At 32.0% G+C, this 22,360-nt stretch overlaps 3 protein-coding genes across 5 annotated transcripts; 2 read left to right on the plus strand and 1 right to left on the minus strand.

Moving 5' to 3' along the window:
* Positions 1 to 96: 96 nt before the first annotated feature.
* Positions 97 to 9,137, plus strand: LOC149735723 (uncharacterized). 2 transcript variants are annotated; one of them, XM_089877915.1, is made up of 17 exons: positions 97 to 316; positions 441 to 625; positions 1,109 to 1,202; positions 1,550 to 1,626; positions 2,097 to 2,192; positions 2,672 to 2,830; positions 3,300 to 3,457; positions 4,039 to 4,190; positions 4,716 to 4,831; positions 5,079 to 5,191; positions 5,607 to 5,764; positions 6,299 to 6,409; positions 6,858 to 7,033; positions 7,390 to 7,441; positions 7,702 to 7,820; positions 8,219 to 8,357; positions 8,639 to 9,137. In XM_089877915.1, exons 1-17 carry the CDS (start codon positions 250 to 252, stop codon positions 8,773 to 8,775), a joined length of 2,109 nt encoding a protein of 702 aa, XP_089734041.1. In that variant the 5' UTR covers positions 97 to 249; the 3' UTR covers positions 8,776 to 9,137. The 2 variants fall into 2 exon arrangements, with proteins under 2 accessions (XP_089734041.1, XP_089734040.1); XM_089877914.1 differs by having other exon boundaries at positions 98 to 316; positions 6,840 to 7,033.
* Positions 9,138 to 9,543: 406 nt separating this feature from the next.
* LOC149735724 (pre-mRNA-splicing factor 38A-like) lies at positions 9,544 to 13,212 on the plus strand. Of its 2 annotated transcripts, none has more exons than XM_089877943.1 (8): positions 9,544 to 9,773; positions 10,131 to 10,290; positions 10,598 to 10,719; positions 10,939 to 11,024; positions 11,727 to 11,911; positions 12,083 to 12,163; positions 12,471 to 12,578; positions 12,849 to 13,212. In XM_089877943.1, the coding sequence occupies exons 1-8, from the start codon at positions 9,644 to 9,646 to the stop codon at positions 12,958 to 12,960; spliced, it is 984 nt and encodes a 327-aa protein (XP_089734069.1). In that variant the 5' UTR covers positions 9,544 to 9,643; the 3' UTR covers positions 12,961 to 13,212. The 2 variants fall into 2 exon arrangements, with proteins under 2 accessions (XP_089734069.1, XP_089734070.1); XM_089877944.1 differs by having other exon boundaries at positions 9,549 to 9,773; positions 11,748 to 11,911.
* Positions 12,749 to 22,178, minus strand: LOC149735725 (exosome RNA helicase MTR4-like). The gene is made up of 19 exons (XM_089877906.1): positions 21,952 to 22,178; positions 21,628 to 21,789; positions 21,126 to 21,371; positions 20,468 to 20,642; positions 19,714 to 20,028; positions 19,255 to 19,362; positions 18,750 to 18,882; positions 18,231 to 18,421; positions 17,960 to 18,061; positions 17,683 to 17,808; positions 16,964 to 17,114; positions 16,476 to 16,648; positions 15,716 to 16,036; positions 15,105 to 15,293; positions 14,609 to 14,747; positions 14,214 to 14,344; positions 13,895 to 13,975; positions 13,403 to 13,541; positions 12,749 to 13,161 (listed from the first exon to the last, which is right to left on the minus strand). Exons 1-19 carry the CDS (start codon positions 22,023 to 22,025, stop codon positions 13,004 to 13,006), a joined length of 3,114 nt encoding a protein of 1,037 aa, XP_089734032.1. The 5' UTR covers positions 22,026 to 22,178; the 3' UTR covers positions 12,749 to 13,003.
* Between the last annotated feature and the right edge of the window lie 182 nt (positions 22,179 to 22,360).

Genomic DNA, 22,360 nt, shown 5'->3' on the forward strand with positions numbered 1-22,360 from the left:
TTTTTATGAATATTTTACTAAAAGTTTTGCCTGTTAAGCGTTCATAAAAATAAAAAAATACTTAAATAGCATTTTCTATTTTGGCGAATTCGCCAACAACATATAATTATGCATAACCAGCGTTACTGACTCTACTTGTGGTTTTGTAAGTAGTTGTTGATGTGTTTGTGTAGATTAAAAATAGCGATTCCTTATCTATGAGGGTTTTCTTCCAATAGTAGTACCACAACGTCTACAGAGGGCTAAATTATGACAAGTCTTATAAATTGCGAGTTGTTTCAAAGCGCATCTACCGAATCAAACAGACGACGTAAAGGTATAGGATATTTGGTTTTTTCTTACTGTATACTGATTGTGATGCCATTATATACAATTCATTAAATTTCCTTCAGTAAAAATGTGTTTTGTTTCTCATTTCTATATATGCATTCATTCTACAGCACACCCTTACAAGTTGAAACGGAAATCAGTTGAAAAAGTTCACTTGGCTGTGCAAGAACAACAACAACGACATGATGCAACACCGTGTATTCAATACACAAGCGATCTCAGCAGTGAAATTGACGAAACGGAGAAATACTTGACCAATTCTTGCAAAAAAATTAAGCTGGATAAACGTAAACAGGTTAATGAATTAAATTTTTTTTTCACTTTTTACTTATTACAACAACTATTGCAGGTATTAGAGATAATATATTATATCTATTGCAAGAAATTTGGTAAACAATAATAAATCAAAAATATTTCTGTCATTGGCATTTGTTAAATACCATATCTCTCTCTCTATATAAATATTAAATTATAACTTCTTCAATAATATGCCCTAGTCAATATCTCATTAATACCATTATGGCAAGAACACTGGTTTAATTGCATTAATTGCAATAAACCTATAATATATAATTTTAAATTGCAAATCTGTACATCCTATAGGTCTTGACATTAATGCTGGTGTTGGCCCATCACCCTGCTCTGACACACGACACTTAATTTAAAGTTTTAAATACAATACTATAATTTAATTATAATGTACAAAAAATATTACATAGCTTACTTACATGCTAAACTTTTTTAACAACTCAAGTTAGTATTTTTTAAAACTCTTTAGGAACAAGAAACTGTTTCGCAATCGAGCACGCAAACAACAAACATAGAAACCACAGAAACAGTGTTTGCTACCCCTACATTTGAAGTTGTCCGCGGTAAATTAGACCTATGATAATAACTAAATATTTTATTTAATTATAACCGAGCATAATGTTGACTCAATCTGAAAATTTACTAATATTGTTTATATATATATATATATATATATTTTTTTTTAATATTTTTGTGTTTTCTAATAAATTTGTCGTTTTCATAATCAAACCAGCAACATACTAGACTCATTAATTTTTACTCTGTTGCTACATTTACAACTTACTACATGGCCTGTGTCTACTAAAACATGTGTAGAGATTTATCCAGACTTAAAGTCTAAAATCTAGTTAATCATAAGATTGTAGCCTATTTAACAAAAAACAGTTTTAATATATAATATATATTATAGGGGAATGTGATGACCAGCTGGTCCTTACTCTCTTACCTGTTTCCCAAGCTCAAAGTGTCTCTCATTGTGCGGCAAATGTGAGTCAAATTTCATATTTTCATGTATTTTTTACCTAATTTTATATTGGCTACATTGGCCAACTTAAAGTAAAGAGATGGTTAATGAAGAATAGGTAACAAAGTTCATTTTTGAAAATCTGGCTGACATGTCAAAATAAGTCAAGACTATTTATTGATTTTATGACTGCAAATTGCAACAAGATATGCACTTGTTAAGCCTGTCTCACTGTCTGCCAAGGTTACTTCAGTTTTAGTTAATAAGTACTAATTAAACTTACTTTATTGTTAGTTTTTCTCTGTGTTGTACAGTTTTTTTCTATGTGTTGTAAATAATAAATAGGCTTAATTTTTTGATAATTTCATACTTTTTGTATGTGTTGTACAAATTAATATAGTAACAGTACATGAATAAAACCTAAATAAAAAATACTGTAACAGTACCTGAATAAAGTAGGTTTAATTTCAAAAATTTCCTATGTGTTTTACAGAATAATACAGTAACAGTACCTGAACCACAATTGACACTTGAAATTGACGAAGGTTTCAAACCAAAAAAACGAAGAGCAGTAACTGCTAATAAAAAGGTATTTACAAACTATTTCATTTGTGATTTGTTTTAATTTTATTTTTTTAATAATATGGTGCATTAGTAGACTAGTAAATAAAGTTACTGCTGTTAGTTTTTTAATATACACACACCATAATTATTCTGGGAAGTATTGTTCATGCTGTATTGATTAATATGTATTTTTTAACTGAGTTTGTTTTCATGTACACTTATAATTTGTGTATCGTTATAACTTATTTGCCGTTCTAAAAAAAAACTTTTTTTGGTTATTTATATTTTATCAAATTCTTGGTTCACAGTTAATATTTTTACTAGTTTAGTTTTATGTACACTTTAAAGTTATAATTTGTGTATCGTTATTAAACTTCTAGAAAAAAACTTTAATGGGCCGTTTATATTTTATAAATTTCTTGATTTACTCTTAACATTTATAATATATTAATATGTGGTATAATAAATTAATTGTGTGCATGCATAACCAGTGTATTATTTCAGCTTTTATCTTCCGTCGAAAGCGACCCTGTTCGAAATATTTGGATCACAGCCAAGTTACACAAAGAACAACTGAAGGACAGCGGACACACGTGGACAACTGGTATGTGGAGTAAAGCAGAAGTACAAGTACTCGAGCAAAACATTGAAAGATATTGTCAGGTAAATTGTTTTGTTACATGCAGTACCCGCAATAATAGAAGTTTGAATGAACGACTCATAATAGTAACTGCCTAAAAATATTTCTCTTTATTATACCATTGGTTAGACTTAATCTTTGCTTTGCTGCATGACTGTAGAAATTTTATTATAGTAGGGTGGGGGAAGACGGGCCACCATTACCACATAATATCCAAATATCCTGATCGTGTTTTAAACAATTAACAACAGTCTATCGGAGTTGTGAGGACACGGTTTTATAACTCTTTGAATGTTCTTTGTTTACTAACAAATGGGACGAGAAAATTAAATAAAAAGGTGTCTCGTTTTCCCTCGATCTACTATTATGTTATGGTGTAACAAAAATCATCAAATAATATAAGTACCACATCAGGTTCAGATTCCCAAAACATGAAAATAACAAAAAATCTAAACTTCAACAACATTTTTTTTTTCCATTTTTTTATCTCAGGAGCGAAGAATCAAAAATCCTGAAGAGATAATATTCGAAAGCAGTAAAGATGACAGGAAAGACTTCTATCCATACATTGCTGCTGGCCTCAATCGACCTCTATTTGCTGTGTATCGCAGAGTAAAGAGAATGTATGATAAAAAGAACCACAAGGGAAAGTAAGGAAATGATTTACTGTTAAATTTGTGTTTTGCTATTGGGCACCTTTTTTATAGACTTTGGTTACTTTGTTTTAATAAAATTTAGATGAGTTTATATTGTACTGAAACATATTTGATTATTTCTGTTTTGTCAGAAACATATGCTTTTTTTTGGCAAACTGACATTATTATAATGCTATTACTTTCAGCACCAGAAATATTATATTTTCTAAGAACCAATTTTTCTAATAAAGATTTTATTTAAACCAACAGTTTGTCAACCGTTCAAGCAGAATTTTACGTATTTATATGATAAAACAATTTCTGTTGGAAGTAGTTACCATAATCAGAACATATATTTTGGACATATTATACTGATGTTACCTTCAGCACCAGGAATACAGTTTGTCAGTTAATCCAGCAATTTATTTCATACTTATACAGGAAAATCAAAATTTACAATACTTTTAAATTTCAAATCACATATTGTTTATGATATTCTATTAAAGAATTAACCAGGCAACTTTCTTCATATTTATGCTTTAAAATAAGTTCCCATAAAAGTATTTACCATAATTTAAAATGTTTCATTTGTTCAGATATTCCAGTGAGGAGTTAGCCACACTACGCGAGTTATACGAACAACATGGGGAAAAGTGGGGAGTTATCGCACAGAAGATGGGAAGAAGTTCAGATTCGGTAAAAGATCGGTGCCGTTTGCTAAGACCTGGTCAGGATGAAATTCGTATTGGTGAGTCTTGTTGTGTAGTATATGTTTTGTTCGCTTTTTGGCTGCATTTTCTGGAGTAAATCTTCAAGGGTTACCTTTTCTTGAGTTGCATTTTGTTGAATAAATCTGAACCCTATCTAACCACTTAGCCAGTAAGCATTGTTAACCTTTAGCACAGTTAAATTTTGTTATACTTTCTTTGCATCTCGTTTTAGAGAGGTTTATTAAATACTTGTGACCTCTGTTAGACAGTTTTGGTCTAGATTTATACCAAGTTTAAGCATTAAGTGGCTTCGATATGATTTTCTAAAGTTTAACGTATTAAACTTTTGTTTATAGTTTAGTTTTAGTTGTTAATATTATTAAAAAAAATGTTTTATTTCAAAATATTCGTGAAATTCATAGGTAAATGGTGCGTGGTGGTATTTATATGTAAAATTTGACTGAGAAAGTAAAATTTTTGCGAATATATATTTAAAACATATTTGTAAAATTTCTAAGTAAATGATAGAATTTTTTGGGTGGAAGTTACTTGTGAATTTTTAGGTAAATGGACAAACCATGAGGAAGACATGTTGACGATGGCTGTTCACTACGTTACACAAACACAAGTTGGTGAAGCAGTTTCTAAAGGAATTACTTGGAACTTGGTGGCAAGAATCGTAAGAAATTCTTTTTTATGTGTTGCTTGTGGGGTATTAAGTAATATGCGCTTCAGCGCTTGTAATCTAGTAAACAATATCTCTACACATGGGTAAATGTGTTTTTCAGTTTTTGTACAGTGTGTTTCTTTACTGTATAAATTAAATATCTAACTATTATGATATATTATCACTTACACTGAAGATTCTGCTTTTGTTAGAAAAAAATGTTTTTTTTAAACATGGAAAAATTCACTTCAACTTTCAGGTTCAAACTCGGTCCGAAAAGCAATGCCGGGCGAAATGGTTGAATTATTTGAACTGGAAGTTAAGAAGTGGTGAAGAATGGTCGAGGATGGATAACAAACTTCTTGTAGATCGGTGAGTTAGAAACACTCTATTTTTTTAACCAATTCATCTCTATGAGTTAAAATATGTAAAGTTGTTGTATACTACTTCACTAACTTTGTCTATTTCAAATTTATAAGCTACGTTCATTTATTCATTTAAAACAGTTTTGGCAGTAAATTGTAAGATACCATATATCTTAGTCATTGGAAAATAATAGTATCTTATTTATTTTTACTTTACTTTACTAACTTTATGCATTTCAAATTGTAGAGAAGTAGAGCTATTGTATACTAGATTACAAAACCCATAGTTCATTGATAAGAACAAGGAATTGTAAAACCTTACTCTCGACACTCAAAGACCGTTGTTTTAAAACCTGATCAGGATATTTGAATATTATGTGCTAAAGGTGTCGCATCTTACCCTACATTATTATACAACACAGAGTTGCTGAACTTGGTGCAAAGTCTGAGAATGAAATAAATTGGTCGGCGTTAAGTGATGGTTGGAAAAGTTCCCGCTCACCACAATGGTTGCATTGTAAGTGGTCGCATCTCAAGAAACCACTGTCTGAATTTAACTTGGATAATCTGGATTTTCCTGGTAAGTTGTCAGTCTCTTAAGTTTTTCTATTTTTATCTCTTACGGAAATACCGCATTTTGGACAATGTATCGTTGTGGTTGGAACTAATGTGTACATATATATAAATTGCAGATGGGGTTAGAATTCCTGTATATATATATATTATGTATGTATAGATATTAGATATATATATATATATTGAAATTGCAATTGCCTATGCCCTATCTAAAGCCATGAGTCAAAGAGTGTATTTTCTATGTGGGAATAGTCCTATAATGTGCTACGTCCTAGGGCTTGAGGCAAAGTTTGCATATTGTCGAGACACACAGTTTTCTATCTTATGGACCTCACAGTGCGTTAAAGATGGTTGAGACATGAATGTCTAACCAACAAAAACAAAATCAAATATGTGTTCTTGAACTTTATTAAAACTATTTCTTGAATTTGTTAATTCACCAAAAAATGATTTAAAAATACCATTTGAAAAAGCATTTAACAAAAGTGTTGATAATAGAGCCAATTCACTTCTTTTTCATCTAATACTCTTTTTACAGAAAGTGTTCAGGTTCTAAAATCCCTCTACTCTGAGCAAGCAATGAATATTTGTGACCGTCCACGCCAGTTAATTAAATCCATCATTACAAATAAATTTTCTCCGAAAAAACGTGAGTAACCGCTTATGTGTTATCTTGAGTTTATGTGCCATGTATTTTTTTATTTTAATAGTAATAATAAATATTATATACGGTAGAATAGTTTTTGTTATACTTTTATTTCAGAATGTACAGCTGTTCTACTTTTTCCTGTTACAGTTTTACTTATAGTTGACAAAGTTTTTGATATAAACATTGTTCTAAATCTTAAATAGGGTGCGGATTTTTTGTCATACTTGAAATTACAAAAAATCTTATACTGTTCCTACCAAAGTTCTTATACAAAATTAGTTTCCTTTTTTGCTTTTAATTTTTATTTTATATTTATTTTTACAAGATTACAACCTTACCCAAACATAAATGTCATTTTACTGTTTTTTTTGTTTTTTTTTTAATTTATACTTATTTCTTTTCAATTTTCATTTGATTTTCATTTTTACAGCGTTACCCAACTCCACAGAACGAGCTCCTGTCACTGTAACTAATGAAGAAGGGAGCACCATATCGAGTAATGTATACGAGGAAAACTTATTCAAACACAACGACAACAACAATTTCCTTGCACCAAGCAACCCACCCCCACTCAACTCAATGCAACACAGTTTAAATGCAATTGTCCGACCAAGAACGGAATCTGTAAGTATAAGACATTTTTTTCTATAAATGTGGTTAGTCTATTTGATGTTTCTTTGAAGCAAAAGTATGTGACAGTGCAATATAGGTTTTATTTTAACAAAACTTATGTTTTAATGAAAAAGTAAAAGGCAGTATAGTTTTTGTTTTAACGAAACCTGTGTTTTAGCGAAAAAGTATGTGGCACTGTGGCAGTATTGTTTTTGTTTAACGAAACCTGTGGAACATTGCTAGTATGCAGTTACACTCACAGTTGTTATGCATGGTAAACCACATTGATTAATGTTAAAATTGCAATAATAACTTCTCAGCATTAGTGTTTTGTAGTTAGTAGTTGCTTAGTGTTGTATTTTTTACAGGAATCCATTTGTAACCATCACAAGAATGACTTTGATTTATCAGAAAGTAACGGTGAGAAAATAAATTTTATTATGAAGTATAAAAAATGAAATTTTTTAAACATTCTTTTACCATTCCGAAACAGGTTTTATTTTTTAACAGATTTGATTTTATCTCAATATAACCCTTTGAACAAAGGTTAATATGTTGTTTTAAAAAGTTAGTACATTTTTTGCAAAAAAAAATTTTTTTTATTTTATTAAATCAATGATGTTATTATATTAACTACAATTAAAGTGACACTTTTCTGTTGTATTTCACCATGAACACAGTTCTGTTATGTGATACAAATGATGGGGCACTAACACTTGCGCAAGAAGTCTACCCCCTTAGTTCACCATCATCAGAAGGTATTTACACCATTCAATCTCCTGATGGTGAAACTCAAGACGTAAGTTGTATGTGATAACTATGTTTCAATAAAACTGTTAATATTGCGATTTGTTACAATATATTTTAGAAATTAGAATAGGTATTTTTTACTAAGTAAATCGTATTTTTTTGTTTGAAAGTTTTTTTCATGCAAGTTCTGTTCTGTGTGTTTTTATCAATGATATTTGGTCCATTTTAGAATAATATGTTTATTAAAGTTATAAGAAAACGTATGAAATGACATATGTCTAAAAAATTGTGTTAATAAACTTAAAAGAAAACATTTGAACTGTCCAGAAATTTAATTATATTTGCTTTGGTATAAAGTATCCAGAAAATTTATGTTTATTGAACTTATAAGAAAGCTTATAAAATGTTCATAAATTTGATCATAATTCACTAAATATTTTTATACAGTCAGAATCTGTTTCAACTGAAAGTGGAATGGTTAACATTCTGACAATCCTTGAACTTAAAACTGATCCTAACACAAGTCATGAGGTGACAGTTCCTACACCTGGTGACAATGAGATAATTTTAACTTCAGGAGATACTGGTATGTATTGTTACAATATGGAAAACATATGTAGGCATTTTGAAATGATTCACTGCAAAATGAGGCTCTGTGTTAAATGGCTTGGTTTTTAAAATATTCAGACTCTTTTTTTAGACCTTTTGGTGTTGTAATACTGTTATTATTTTTCACAACAGAAGCTATTATACTGATTATTTATACATTGAATTAGTAGTTCAAAAACATATATATATATATATATTGTAGTATATTTTGTAATAATGCAAAAACACAGTTTGAAAAATATTATTTTGAATTTTCAGTTTATTTTGCGCATTCCTCAAACCCAAATCAAATTTTGGGAAGTTCCACTTCATCTAGTACCTCCAGTTGCCATGACGATGGGATTGGACTTCTTTCTGATGCTTCTCAGCTCTCTGGAGTAAACATCAATTTCTGAAAATCACTTTTATTTGCCAAAACCTGTCTCTTGTGTGGAATTACTATGTATTTGCTGTTATATACGTTAGCCATAACATCAAGTTGTTCCGTCGCAAAATCTCTGCAATCATGCACAACTATATTTTGATCAAGGCTTCCTCTGCCGAATCAAAAACATACACTGAGTGCATCCAACTTGGTGTAAAAAAAAACAACATTAAAACATGATTGAATTTGATGAAATAGTGTTTTTGTGTGAAGTTTACAATCTGCTGCCCGTATTACTGTGGTCGTGTGTTATTTATTTGTCTCCATTGTCAATTTTGTTGCTGAAGATTGTGGGCGTGATGGTATTACATTATAAGCTGTAACTTGATGAAAGTTCTTGTAACTTTATTTCGAGCACAAGGTTTTAGCTAGCAAGAATTACTGGCTCAATAAAATTGCATGTTGTTGAATAGGAAATACAGTCCACCGCAGTGTGACGCGGTATGCGGGGTCTCTTTATTGAAATCCGGTATATGCTCCTAACACTAGTATAGAGAGAATACTCTTCCTAAAGTGAGGCATATTATAAGGATACGTGCTTATTCATTACAGCTTTGTTCTCTAGTAGGCAATAAAAACACTTTTTTTGCGGCACGGAAGGTTACAACATAGGTATTTTATTGCACACCATAACAAAGAACCGTCAAGTATAAAACTAAATGGATATTTGATTCATGTGCATTTTACAGAAATTAACCTTTTAAACACTCCGCATTTTAGCACCTTCCGCGTTTTCCGCAATTCGAGTTTTACTTCTGTTGATTTTACATTTGTCTGTCTGTCTTCATGGTTTTGCTGTAACCGCTTGTTGTCGTTATACCAATGTTTTAAGTATAAACATGGCGAATAGGACGGTAAAAGATGCGCATACTGTTAAAGGAACGAATCCACAATATCTTATTGAGAAAATCATCCGCTCACGAATATACGACAGTCGGTATTGGAAAGAACAATGTTTTGCACTTACAGGTACTTAAAAATTAATGTAAATTGGTCCTTTTTGTTTATCATATATGATTGTAATGTTAATTTGTAATTACGATAAGTAACCATACATACTTTTCAAAATGTATTAATATTACTAAGTTTATCAAACAGCTTCAATAAGAATAACAGTACCGGTATTTGTCTCTCGATTATAGTAGCATAGATTAAAAAATATTTTAAGCGAAAAGGCAGGATGTAGCAAAAAACAATAGTTGTTATAATAGGCTTACAGGTAAAAACATATTTAAATTTATTTGGAAGAAAATAAGCGTGGTCGCTACATCTAGCAATACTACATATTCCAAGGCTGTATTTACAAATTGTTTTTGTTATTTCCAGCCGAGTTATTGGTAGACAAAGCCATGGATTTAAAATACATTGGTGGAGTCTACAGTGGAAACATCAAACCGTGCCCATTTCTGTGCTTGATACTGAAAATGTTACAAATTCAACCGGATAAGGATATTATTGTGGAGTTTATTAGAAATGAAGATTTTAAGTGAGTATACATATTGCGTACAAAATATATTTTATTTTATTTTTTTATATTTTACATCTCCTTGTAGATATAGTACTGTGGAGTAAAGTGGAATACTGTTAGCACTTAAATCCCATTTCCTGGTCGTGTTATTAACATCAACTGTATTCCAGAGGGGCTTTGGCTATAATAATCTCTTTGTTTCTACCAAATTTTAGGAGAAAAGAGAATAAAAACATTTTTCATTTCACTCCACCCTGCTATATGGTTTTCCTTTCTTTTATTATGAAATCGAATTTTTTTGTAAGCTTACATATTATTTGCACAGATATGTACGTTGTCTCGGTGCTTTCTACATGCGCATCACTGGAACATCTCTAGATTGCTATAAATACCTGGAACCACTGCTCAATGATTTTCGTAAAATCAAATTTCAAAAGCGGGAAGGAAGTAAGTAATGGATTTGTGTAGATCTGAATTCAAAAATATATATATATTTCTTCTTGTAATGATGAAATAATAGAACTTGATTGAGTGAAACTTATTTTTTCTCCCGTGTCGAGAAAATGGCAGTCGTTAAATGGGTGTTCTATTTCACACACCTTGAGCCCGCTTTATCTATTATATGCTTGCCAAACATTAGGAATCTGAGGTAAAAACTTAATTCAGATTTCGTGATCACTCACATGGATGAATTTATTGATGAACTTCTTCGTGAAGAAAGATCATGTGACGTTATATTACCAAGAATACAGGTAACTGAAATTCACTTTTATATAATACTGTTACAACACTGGTGCCTGTATTTGTCCGGCGCCGTGGCGTAGTGGTTAGCACGCCTGCCTGTAACCATTAGGTAATGAGTTCAAGGCTCGTCGGTACCATTGTGGGCGTATGTGTCCTTGAGAAAGACACTTAACGACAATTGCTCCAACCCAGTGGTCACTAATGGGTTGTCCAAATTATCAGCCATACATAAAAAAAGAAGAAAAAAAACAAAAAAAAATAATAATAATTACCCACAAAGTAACAAACTTGGTAACTCGGAAGCTGGCACGAGGTGATAAACCCGTGTGATAACGACTGTCTTTTTCCAACCAGGCGAGGATAAAGTAAGAATTATTCATTCATTCATTCATTTGCAACTGAACTTAATGTGCATTGACTTTATAGTGGGTTTTAGAAGCACGTTTTTTAACCAAAGCCCCTTTCTATATATCAGGTTTTAATGACCGTCATTCTGTCTTTTCGCTGTTTAATTAATTAAGTTGTCATTTTTATTATGTTTTGTATTTTCATTTAGCAAAAGTGACAGGCATTTTGCTTAGTTTTATTTACTTTTAAATGTATGAACATTTTGAATTACTTCGTTATTCAAAGATTGCTAAAGTGTATGATGGCCTGCTTGTTACACCAAGATCATATCTTTAAATAATTTTTAACGTATGTTTTAATAGTTGTTGTATTTCAAATATCAGAAGAGACAAATCTTAGAGGAGCTGGAGCAGATTGATCCTCGCATCTCTGCGTTGGATGATGACCTGGATGATCTTGGAGAGTCAAGTGACGATGATGATGAAGGTCCTCCTCTTGAGATCAGGGAGCGAGCTCCGATTCATAGACGAAGAAGTCCATCACCGAGGTAAACCACAACGTCTAATAGCTATTATCACTATTAGGGTCAGTATATTGTTTAATTTGTGATGTAGACTAGGTTAATATGCAAACTCTGGTCAAAATCTTATGTCCTCTGACATGCCTCGTAACAGGATATTACTGAAGATGACTTTATATATATTTCGTTCAATTGTAGTCACAGAGATAGACACCGTCGTAGTCCGTCACCTAAACATCGTCGGTCAAGAAGCAGATCACCTCGTCGCCGTCGTAGAAGGTGAGGTGTCTGTATGGTGAATAAATCTCACTTGTAGCAGGCGGGGCAACTACAGTTAGTATAACACCAACACAGGTGTTCTGTTTTTACGCCTTGTACCTGCTTATAATTTTTAGGATATTTTAATTTGGTTTGTTAATTTTGAACTTCACAATCTGGTTTTGTTATAACATGTTACATAGGTTTGAAGAAAGTATTTTAGGTTTGATTTTTGTTGCTCCTATTCTAAATATGTATTAATCAGCAAATCAATGCTCAAATTCATATTTAGATGAAAATTTTTTTTTTTTCTAAAACATTATATCAGTCGAACTCCACCACGAAGACACCGATCACGAGAGCGTGAACGTGATAGAGATCGTGAAAGACAGAGGTCACCACACCGATCACATAAAGATAAAGATCATGAATCACGGTCGGTATTTTTATTTACGAAAATTTGTTTTGCTAGAGGTCTAAAAACTATCTCAGGTATATTATCTAATATGTAGTTCCTTATCACACATGGTTACTACTTCACTAGGTATTGTAAAACGTTGACGTTGAGCAGGTCAAGGTAAATCACGGTGGGTATTTTTTAATCTTGGAGGGCTGAAACCTATCTATTTTGATACGTTTAGCTGACATTAGTTTATTATTACACATAGTTACTACTTCACTAATTGTATTGTAAAACGTTGAGCAGGTCAAAGAAGAAAAGTAGTAAACATAGTAAGAAGGCAAAGAGTGAAGTTGATATAGAAATCCAGGAGGCGAACGAGCTCAGAGCGAAACTTGGACTCAAACCTCTCAAATGAAATGGCTGTCGTAAACAAGAAGGGATCTTTATTTAGAAATTTTTTATAAATACAAGCTGGCTGCGAAAATGATGTCACGCTTTATAAGTTGAATTCCTTCGGAAAATTTGTTCTCAAGATGAGTGTTACCGATGGCTTTGGCAGCGTGACACATCTCTCGGAGCAATTCCTCCAACCTTCTCATGCATCTTATGATGCTTCCTGCAAAGCATGAGTTTTTATAGACACCAATAAATCATATTTGTAAAATCAGATTATGGATTCATTTTAAATAAAAACGATTTAGTATTATTTATTATATTAAAAAGGGCTTATTAAAAAAACAACATGGTATTTTGGCTAAAGAAAAGAAGAAAAAAAATGTATTTTGGCAGTTTTCGGCTGGAAAAAAAATGTACTACAAATACATGACACACAACAATTTTAGTCAGAGTTAAATTACCTTCAAAAACGTCGGTCATTTCTGCGATCTTTGCGAATGATGATCCATTGCACCATGAATGGACAACATCCATCAACATTGTTTTAAACTTTTGAACATATTCTTCTTCATCAAGAACAAGTTTTGATTCATTAGAAACCTGGACATATAATGTTAGTTCAGAAAATCTGCATGAAAACAAGAAGAATAGTTACAGAAAATACATAGTACTGTGGGGGAAGATATGACACCTATTCAGGATATTTGGAAATAATATGTTAAAGGTGTACCGTCATCTTCTTCATGATGACACGGTTTTATAATTCTTCAAATGTTCATTGTTTACTGCCAAATGAGACGAGAAAATAGAGAGAAAAAGGTGTCCCAGCTTCCCTCACCCTACTATACATATCAAACATGTGAATAGTTTTGACAGGTATAGTAATCACATGAGCCTAAGAACTTTTTAATGCTATATAGTTCCATAATAATAGAGAAGTTTGTTTTATTCACCTTTGCAATTTTTCGTGCAGTTTCATGTAGTTGTCGTAACGGAGTGGCGAGTTCTTCACTGAGTTTTGGAATGCTTTTCGACTGGAAAGTTGATTGTTTAGTATGTTAATTAATAATTACTACTGCTTTATGGCAGGTGTGCTATATTCTAACTTCAGTTTAAAGCCAAGTATCTGTTATGCAGTATAACTTGTTCCAAGTAGAAATAAATGTAAATTACTATAGGCATATCTGGCATGCTTTATACTCTCTTTATTAGGCCATAGGCTTTATTGTCAATTACTACAATTCCTCACAAAGTACTGCATAATCAGCTCACCTTTTCATCAAATACAAAACAACAGAGCAAAGCAGCGCACTGGGCAGGGGTAAGATTGTTGAATACTCCGTTGAAAATTAACTCTGTTAACAACAATTCATCGGCTGCACTTATCTCGCAAGCAACTCGGCCTATGGAAAATATGAATTATGATTCTTTTTGACACGTTTTTATCATTATGTATATATTAAGCAATTGTGTGCCATTCTGGATGTTTAATATTATACTGCTCTCACAATTGAATATTTTTTTGGGTAAAGCAAGTAAATTCTACCAATTTTGCAAATTTGATCATTTAAAAATACTTTTATAAGTCTTCTGCATATTGGAAGCCATCTTTTATAATCATTTACAGAAATGTTTCTGAAAATTTGTAAATAAAAGTATGCACTCACCTTTTGTTTCAATAACATCGGACATAGTAGCGTAACCAAGTCTTCGTAAAACACGTTTCCGACATTTTAATTCATCCATTTGTAATATGGTGCGCGCTTTTTTCAACGCTCGTTTTGCTTCTTTTACTTTATTCGCCAACTGGAACAAAAAATAACCGATTTATTCCTGAAAGTCCGGTATCTAGACTATGATCTTTACTTAAAGAAAAACGTACAGCATCTGGCCATAAGTACAGTAGAGAATTATTTTATAGCAGTTTTATGCCCATCAAGCACATTATGTCAACCTTTTGTGTTTTGTCATTTTGTAAGACCTTGTTGTACACTGTGACATGACTATTACACAAAATATTATAAAACACCGTTTTTACCACATGAGGATAAAACACAGCCAAAGAAACTGTACCCTACAAAATTAAGCTAAAAAACTACAAAGCTATAGGTGTGACATTATTTATGACATACAATTCAAAACAACATGGAAAATATCACTCACTTTTGTTTTATTCTCGCAAAGCTGATAAACTTGAGTGACATCTGATCTTGTATGAAGAGGATGTTTATACATTCTTCTCTCAAAAGCTTCCGTCTTCTTTACAATTGATTTCAATCGATCATCTTTGATTGACATGTCCTCAACTGGATCGAGCAGAGGAATCCCATCCGGGAATCTCTTTTTTACTTCCTGTTAAAAAAATTTGAAAGCTAACTCAAAAAAAGAGAGAAATTGTTTGCAATGAAATCTCTCTTAACTCAGGTTAAAAAAATCTGGTGTAAAAAAAAAAAAAAATGTTGAAAAGAGAAACCTGTTGCAAACAAGAGAACCAAAAGAGATAGAAATTGTTTTTAATGGACTGGAAGCTGATATTGGGTTTAACAGCTACTTTTTTTAAATTTATTAATTTATTCTATGTGCATGAGGCCTTACAGCATGACACGCCATGAGATCCAAGATTTAGACCACAGTTGACTCACTACCCTGTATTACTCAATACATATATTGTGATATGTTGTATACCTTATGCCAACGGTTCAGTTATACACATGTACTTATCATACACACACACCTGTCCCATTACCCATAATGTTACATAGATTTCAAATTACCTCCAATGCGCGAAGCAGTGATTGTCTATTATCCAACGGTCTGAGGTCTTTAGGAAGAAACAGTCTCACAGAACTAAGGGCTTTTATTAAGGGCAGCATTATCGGGACTACGGCCATTTCACTTTTCAAGGAGTCTTTCGCTGGCCGTGGCAACCTCACAGCGACTGAATGTAACCCTTCCTTGTCACAGTTAAGTAACACATCCACAACATATTCAGGTTGTGGTTCATCACCACCACGCATGGGACCGCTCGACTTTGGTTGCTTTTTTTGAAAGTTGACGACCACACCCCATCCAAATTCATGCTCACCATTACGAACCTGTTCAATGTTAGGTTAATACTGGAATACTAATAAATAATATCAATCCAGTCCCTACTTCAAGACATATACCTTCAAATAAAACCATATATATTTGGGTATAAACTATGCTGCATGCACTTACAAAAGCCTATCTGCCTAATCAATGTTTTTTATTCTATATGGGTGAGGTTTTTCGACGAGGCATGCCCGGGGCTATGAGATTTTCCCCAAATTGCCCACTACCCCAACAAAATATATTTTTTGCTTGAGCAACCTACAGTTTCCTATCTGTTATATAAAACCAAAAAATTTTATACAAATTGTTGTATCAATAAAAAAAGACAACTTATACAAATTGTTTTATTAATAACAAAAGTGAAAACTTAGACAAAGTGTTGTTTCAATAAAAAATAAAAGTTAATACAAATTGTTGTTTCACTTAATGCTTAAAACTTACTTTTACAAGCCTACCAGGTTGTAGAAACGGGAGACAAAATTTGGGAAGATGAACAAACTCTTCCAGTTGTGATGCGAGTTTGTTTAGTTGCTGCCGAATGCGGTAATATGTCATCGACTCTTCTTCATTTTTGATCTTCATTTCAGAATATTCTGTTTCTAACTTGGACACATCTAGAATAACAAGCAAATGGAAGTTATTGAAATGCAGTATGTAATAGGTATAAAATATTCAAGTTTTTTTATTGATAACAAATTAACCAATTTAGAATTTTTTTCATGCAGATTCTTTATCAAAGACAAGAAGGATATTTTTAGATTTTTTCATTTTTAAAAGTTTGGTTTATGAAACACAGTCAAAAAAGGCTACAAAAATTGGTAAGTTTAATTTAATCACTTAACAACTAATGTTATATAAAACATAGTCACATAAAACATTGTTTAAAAGTTTTTACTGCTGACAAATTTGATTTAAAACTCTTGGCTTACTTTCCAACATCTCAGGTATTGCAGTGTAATGTTGAAATTGATAGAAAGATTTTTCCAGCATATATTCTGGGTTGATTTCTTCCACACGGAGCAAGTTAAGAACCATATTATATGTTAGACGGAAGGCTGAATCAAGTGGGTCAGGGGAACCCTGGGGAAAAAACAAATCTTTAGGATATTGCATAAAAATTAATATGTAGAATTTGATTTATGAATGTAATTTGTAACTTACTTTATCCTCGCGTGGCTGGAAAACGACAGTCGTTATAACCTGGGTTTTCAGACACCCAGTGCCAGCTTACGAGTTACAATGTATATTACTTTGTGGGAGATTATTTTTTATGTATGGGTGATAATTTCGACAACCCATTAGTGACCACTGGGTTGGAGAAATTCCCGTTAAGTGTCTTGCCCAAAGACACATATGCCCACAACAATAGCGACAAGCCTTGGATTTAATATGTATTATGAATGCTTAGCCCAAATACAAGATTCTGTCCCTTGCTGTACAATATCACTTATAGAATTGAAAAAATGAATGCTTATGATTGTAGTGATTTCCACACGCTAAGGGATAATTTAGAATTAAATTTCAGATCTCCTGCTATGCTTTATTGTTAAACTTTCATACATTTTTTTTTTTAAATATGGTGTGCTTTTAAAATGATGGTACAAGCATGTTTGCATGATATATGAGAATAATTGTAATTTGTAAATACCTTTACTAATGCCTTCCCAACACTAGGTGATAATTTTTCATCAACCATCATGATTACGAGGCCGTTCTCATCCATTCCTCTCCTCCCTGCTCTTCCACTCATCTGTATATACTCCCCACCAGTAATCTGAATAAAACATGGTAAAATGCAAAATTAAAAAAAATAACAAAAATGTAAAAATTTAAGGTTTTTACGCAATTTCTTAAAAATGCAAAAGTTTTGCAAAATTGCGCGAATTAATAAAAAAAAAAAACATTTGAAAAATGGCATAACGCACCCATCTGAAGTCTTTGCCATCAAACTTTCGTATACTTGTAAAAACAACAGTGTGAGCTGGCATGTTAACACCCATTGAAAATGTTTCCGTGGCAAAGAGAACCTGCAACAAAAAAAATTATAAAACGTTTACCTAAACTAAAATCTTTAAAAAAAATTCAGAAAAAATTATGCTTTTAAGAAGAATTTAAAAAATCTCATTGTTTTCTACCATTTGTCTCACTAACAAACCTATCTATATGCAAAAATTAATTTCAATTAAAATTTCCTACCTTTATCAATCCTTCTGAAAACAGAATCTCAATTGTTTCCTTAATAATAGGAAGAAGTCCACCATGATGGATTCCGATTCCGTTCAACACGAAGGGTAAACAAGCCTCCACTTGAGGGAGCCGGCGATCTTCCTCCGAAAGTGAGTCCATTGCGTTGTCGAAAACTTCTTGAACTAATTTTCGCTCCTCAGCTGCGATACAGGCTTTATGACATCACAGTTACCATTACAATTACCGAAAGTGCTAATATACAATTTTTTATGTGTCTTTTTATACACCTAGTTCCCATCTCACAGTGAAGCAAACTGTTAGTTAACCAAAAGTAAAACAATGTTATCTATTAAACACAATATGCTAGTTTTAGATTATACATAAAACTAAACTACCTGCTATTTAAAAAAAAAATCAATTTTTTGGCATATATAGTATATGCAATGTGGTTATACAGATACATAAAAAAATTAAAACTGATTCTTAGAAATAGAATCATGCAATATAACAATCGGAATATGAAGTTACTTGAATTGAACTTGAGTTTTTGTACTTGGTTTGCATAGAATTCACATTCCTTTTTACTGAATGAAAAAACAATTGCCGGAAGAAATTTTCTTTCCATGATAAGTTCAACTATTTGAATACAACCGCTCTTGCCCTGCATAATTAATAAGAAATTTAATTAATAAGATATATCTTTCAGCTACATGAATAAATACGCCTATACTACTGTATTGTACATTATTTGTGCCTAAAACCATTGGAAAACTGTTTTAAAGTGCATAAAACAAAGATATGTAGGATAGGACTTTCATTTCATTACGTTTCGGTTTAAAAAACATTTTTTTACTTTAAACTTAATTTTTTTAAATTTTTATTCATACCTTAAAAAGCTTTTTTTTCATGTCTTTAAACAAAGATTAAAATTTTTTTTTTATATTTTTTAAATGGGCTGTCATGTTTATATTGAAGATTTTAAAAACCTATGTAAACAACTAAACTTATGTAATTTATTATATATTCAACTTACACGTTGTCCACCCTGCTTTCCTCGTCTGTTAAAATCACTTTTAGCATTATCTCCTGCATCACGTAACACCGCCATTGCTGTGTTGAAATTATCCTCTCGAAAATCACCCTGTAATTTGAAAATTTGTTACTCATTTTTTTATGATTTTTTTAGTGCAATTTGTAACTGTCATTTTTAGTATTTTTAACTCATAAACAAAGAGTTTAAATCTGTTTTCACTAAACTTATAGAATAATTACATTTATTGTGTACAAAGTACAACTCCATACACATAACTAGATGAACTTTTTAATGAATCAAACAGCCTATAAACACCCTTTACTATGCAAACCTAACAAAATATTCCTTTTTTTATTTACACATTCTTTTCACCAAGAACCAAAAATTGAGTGTCAAAAAAACAACCTAAAGACAATAACAACCTTTTAATAGTGCAAACACCCAAAAAATAATCCTTACATTATCATCCACAACCAGATGAAGTCCGTCCCCCCCAGCAGGGAAGATGTAATGTTGAAGTGGCACCGGTCGGTAGTCAGTATACACCACATGGCATGGCTGTTTATGAAGGTGACAAATCCATGATGCGAACTGCCGAGCGTTCGGAATCGTGGCAGAGAGGAAAACATAACGAACATTATCTGGAAGGAGGATGATAGTCTCCTCCCAAACTACTCCTCTTTCCTTGTTCCTCATATAATGGATCTCGTCAAATACCACCCACGCAACCTCCCGCATAACTTCTGATCCACGGTATAACATACTCCGCAAAATCTTAAAAAAATAAAAATAATAATTTTAAAGGTCAAACTTCCATATCAGATAGTAGAGTGGGGGAAAACGGGACACCTTTAGCATATAATACCCCACTCATGTTTTAAACAATTACCAATGGTCGATAGGAGTTGTGATGCTATGTTTTATAATTCTTTGAATGTTCTTTGTTTACTACCTAATGGGACAAAAGATAGAATGAAAAAGTGTTCCATCTTCCCCTCCCTACTATGTGATATATAATATATATATATATATTTTAACAATAACAATACTTATACTCTAATTTTTATTTTAATCAATGTATTGCCAAATTCACAATCTTTTCTATCAAAATTTGAGTCCTTTATTTTAGTAGGTAATGTAAAATAATATCAGTATTTTAAACTAAGAAACTATAATAGGACAACCGGACAGCTGAAATGTTTAAATAAAATACCTCTGTGGTCATAACAAGGCAAGATGCTGTTGGATTAATGGTAACATCCCCAGTCATCAAACCAACATCTGAAAATTCCTCATAGAGGTCTCTGTACTTTTGATTACTAAGAGCTTTGATTGGAGTTGTATATATAACACGTTGCTTGTCACGTAGGCACATTGCAATGGCATATCTGGAAAAGGGAATTGGTTATTTTTAACTGTTAATGCCGATAACAAGCTTTCATGCCTGTTATAAATACTTTTTTTCCGATACTTTTTAAGATACATGTTAATTATCACATATTTTCAGGCAGTACTTTGGATACAAATTTGAGGGCAAAGATATATTTGGATTACATCTCTGCTTTGGAATTTGGAGTACCTATGCACTGATGTACGCATATCGGCTGTACCCTTAAACCTTACAAAAGGGAACATATATATATATATATTGGATATTGAATAATATTTACATGAATGTAACATATTTCTTCTAGCATGACATGCCAAACTGCAAATGACAGTGTAAATGTATGGCTGACAATTCAGACAACCCATAAGGAACCGCTGGGTTTAAGCAATTTCAAAGTGTCCTGCCTACGAAAAACATTTGCCTACAAAGGTAGCAACATCAAGCCCCAAACCGCATTTTAACAAATTTCACAAATACTTACTCAGCTACTACTGTTTTCCCAGCAGAGGTATGAGCAGATACAAGAACAGACTGATTGTTATCAAGACACAATAAAGCCTCCTGTTGGAAAGGATCCAGAATAAACTTATACTCCTTGGCTGGCTCTGCAGCTTTTGGTAGCAAGCGAGGGACATCTGATCCAGATTGAAACGCAACTTCATGTGTGCATCCGGTGATTAACGACTCCATAGATTTCGTTTCAACTTTTGGCAATGCTTCCAAAAGGCTGGTGATAGATTTAATGCTTTATTCGAGGAAATTAGATTAAACAATAACACAAAAAGTTACATAATTATGTTTTAAAAAGACTGTGTATCCCTTCGTATACAGAATCAGACGTATTTGATACAACCAATTCAATAAAATCTTAAATTCAAACACTTTAAAATACATTTTTTAAGTAATTAAGATTGTTTAAAATCTATTCTTTACTAATTAAGACTATTAAATTACATTTTCTCCGAAAATAAATATATATATACCTGGAAAAGTCTTCTACTTCATCTTTTGGTGGAGGCGGTAGTTCACTCAATTTCTCTGTTTCATCAAGGATTTTAGTCTCATCTTCTTCCTCTTCACATTTTTGCTTCTTTTCGGGAAGTTTTTTAGAGTCATCAGATATTTTGGGCCTCTTTGCAGTTGATCTTTAATGTAAGGTAAATATATATTTAAAAAAAAACGATATAAATTCAATTTTTTATACTTTTTAGGACAAATTTTTATTTGAAACGATTCTTTAAACGTTAATGGGTTGTAAAATCTATTTAATATGTTAAAATACGTGAATTTCTTTAATATACACTTACTTTCTTGGTGATTTTGACTTCTCGTCACTTTCTTCGTCAAATACGTTGAATATTTCATCACCAAATCCTGCCATTTCTATACCGTAACGTTAATAACTAACATATGTTCAGGAATCCAATGCTTCTATTCCGCGACGGAATCAACAACACATGCGAGGATCCCCAAAAAATGCTATAACTCCTACCAGTTGCTTCAGTGGCAACAGGGTTTCACGTTAGAATATTTAATTATTCCAACATATTTTAGGGAAGTCCTAAAAAGCGAGTTGTTTTTGTTTTCTGTCGACCAAAATTTAAGTATGAAGAAGAGGAATTTTCCTGCTTTGTTTTATAGGGTTGTGGTTTTTATATGGTTCACCGAACGTGGTCTATTTACGTGCAACAGCTCAAGAGTTGCGTGTCTGCCTAT

This window comes from Ciona robusta, chromosome 5 (assembly GCF_009617815.1).
Source record: "Ciona robusta chromosome 5, ASM961781v2".
Taxonomy (NCBI): Eukaryota; Metazoa; Chordata; class Ascidiacea; order Phlebobranchia; family Cionidae; genus Ciona; species Ciona robusta.

What these genes read in the sequence shown, in the direction of transcription:
- LOC149735723 (XM_089877914.1), top strand. Translation starts at nt 250, where the DNA reads ATGACAAGTCTTATAAATTGCGAGTTGTTTCAAAGCGCATCTACCGAA. An exon ending in TCTCTCATTGTGCGGCAAAT is followed by an intron (nt 1,627 to 2,096) that starts GTGAGTCAAATT and finishes TGTGTTTTACAG; the next exon opens with AATAATACAGTAACAGTACC. An exon ending in TCCGACCAAGAACGGAATCT is followed by an intron (nt 7,034 to 7,389) that starts GTAAGTATAAGA and finishes TATTTTTTACAG; the next exon opens with GAATCCATTTGTAACCATCA.
- LOC149735724 (XM_089877943.1), top strand. Translation starts at nt 9,644, where the DNA reads ATGGCGAATAGGACGGTAAAAGATGCGCATACTGTTAAAGGAACGAAT. An exon ending in ACAATGTTTTGCACTTACAG is followed by an intron (nt 9,774 to 10,130) that starts GTACTTAAAAAT and finishes TGTTATTTCCAG; the next exon opens with CCGAGTTATTGGTAGACAAA. An exon ending in ATTTCAAAAGCGGGAAGGAA is followed by an intron (nt 10,720 to 10,938) that starts GTAAGTAATGGA and finishes AACTTAATTCAG; the next exon opens with ATTTCGTGATCACTCACATG.
- LOC149735725 (XM_089877906.1), bottom strand. Translation starts at nt 22,025, where the DNA reads ATGGCAGGATTTGGTGATGAAATATTCAACGTATTTGACGAAGAAAGT. An exon ending in TTTCAGAAGGATTGATAAAG is followed by an intron (nt 18,062 to 18,230) that starts GTAGGAAATTTT and finishes TTTTTGTTGCAG; the next exon opens with GTTCTCTTTGCCACGGAAAC. An exon ending in TTGGGAAGGCATTAGTAAAG is followed by an intron (nt 17,115 to 17,682) that starts GTATTTACAAAT and finishes TTTTTTCCCCAG; the next exon opens with GGTTCCCCTGACCCACTTGA.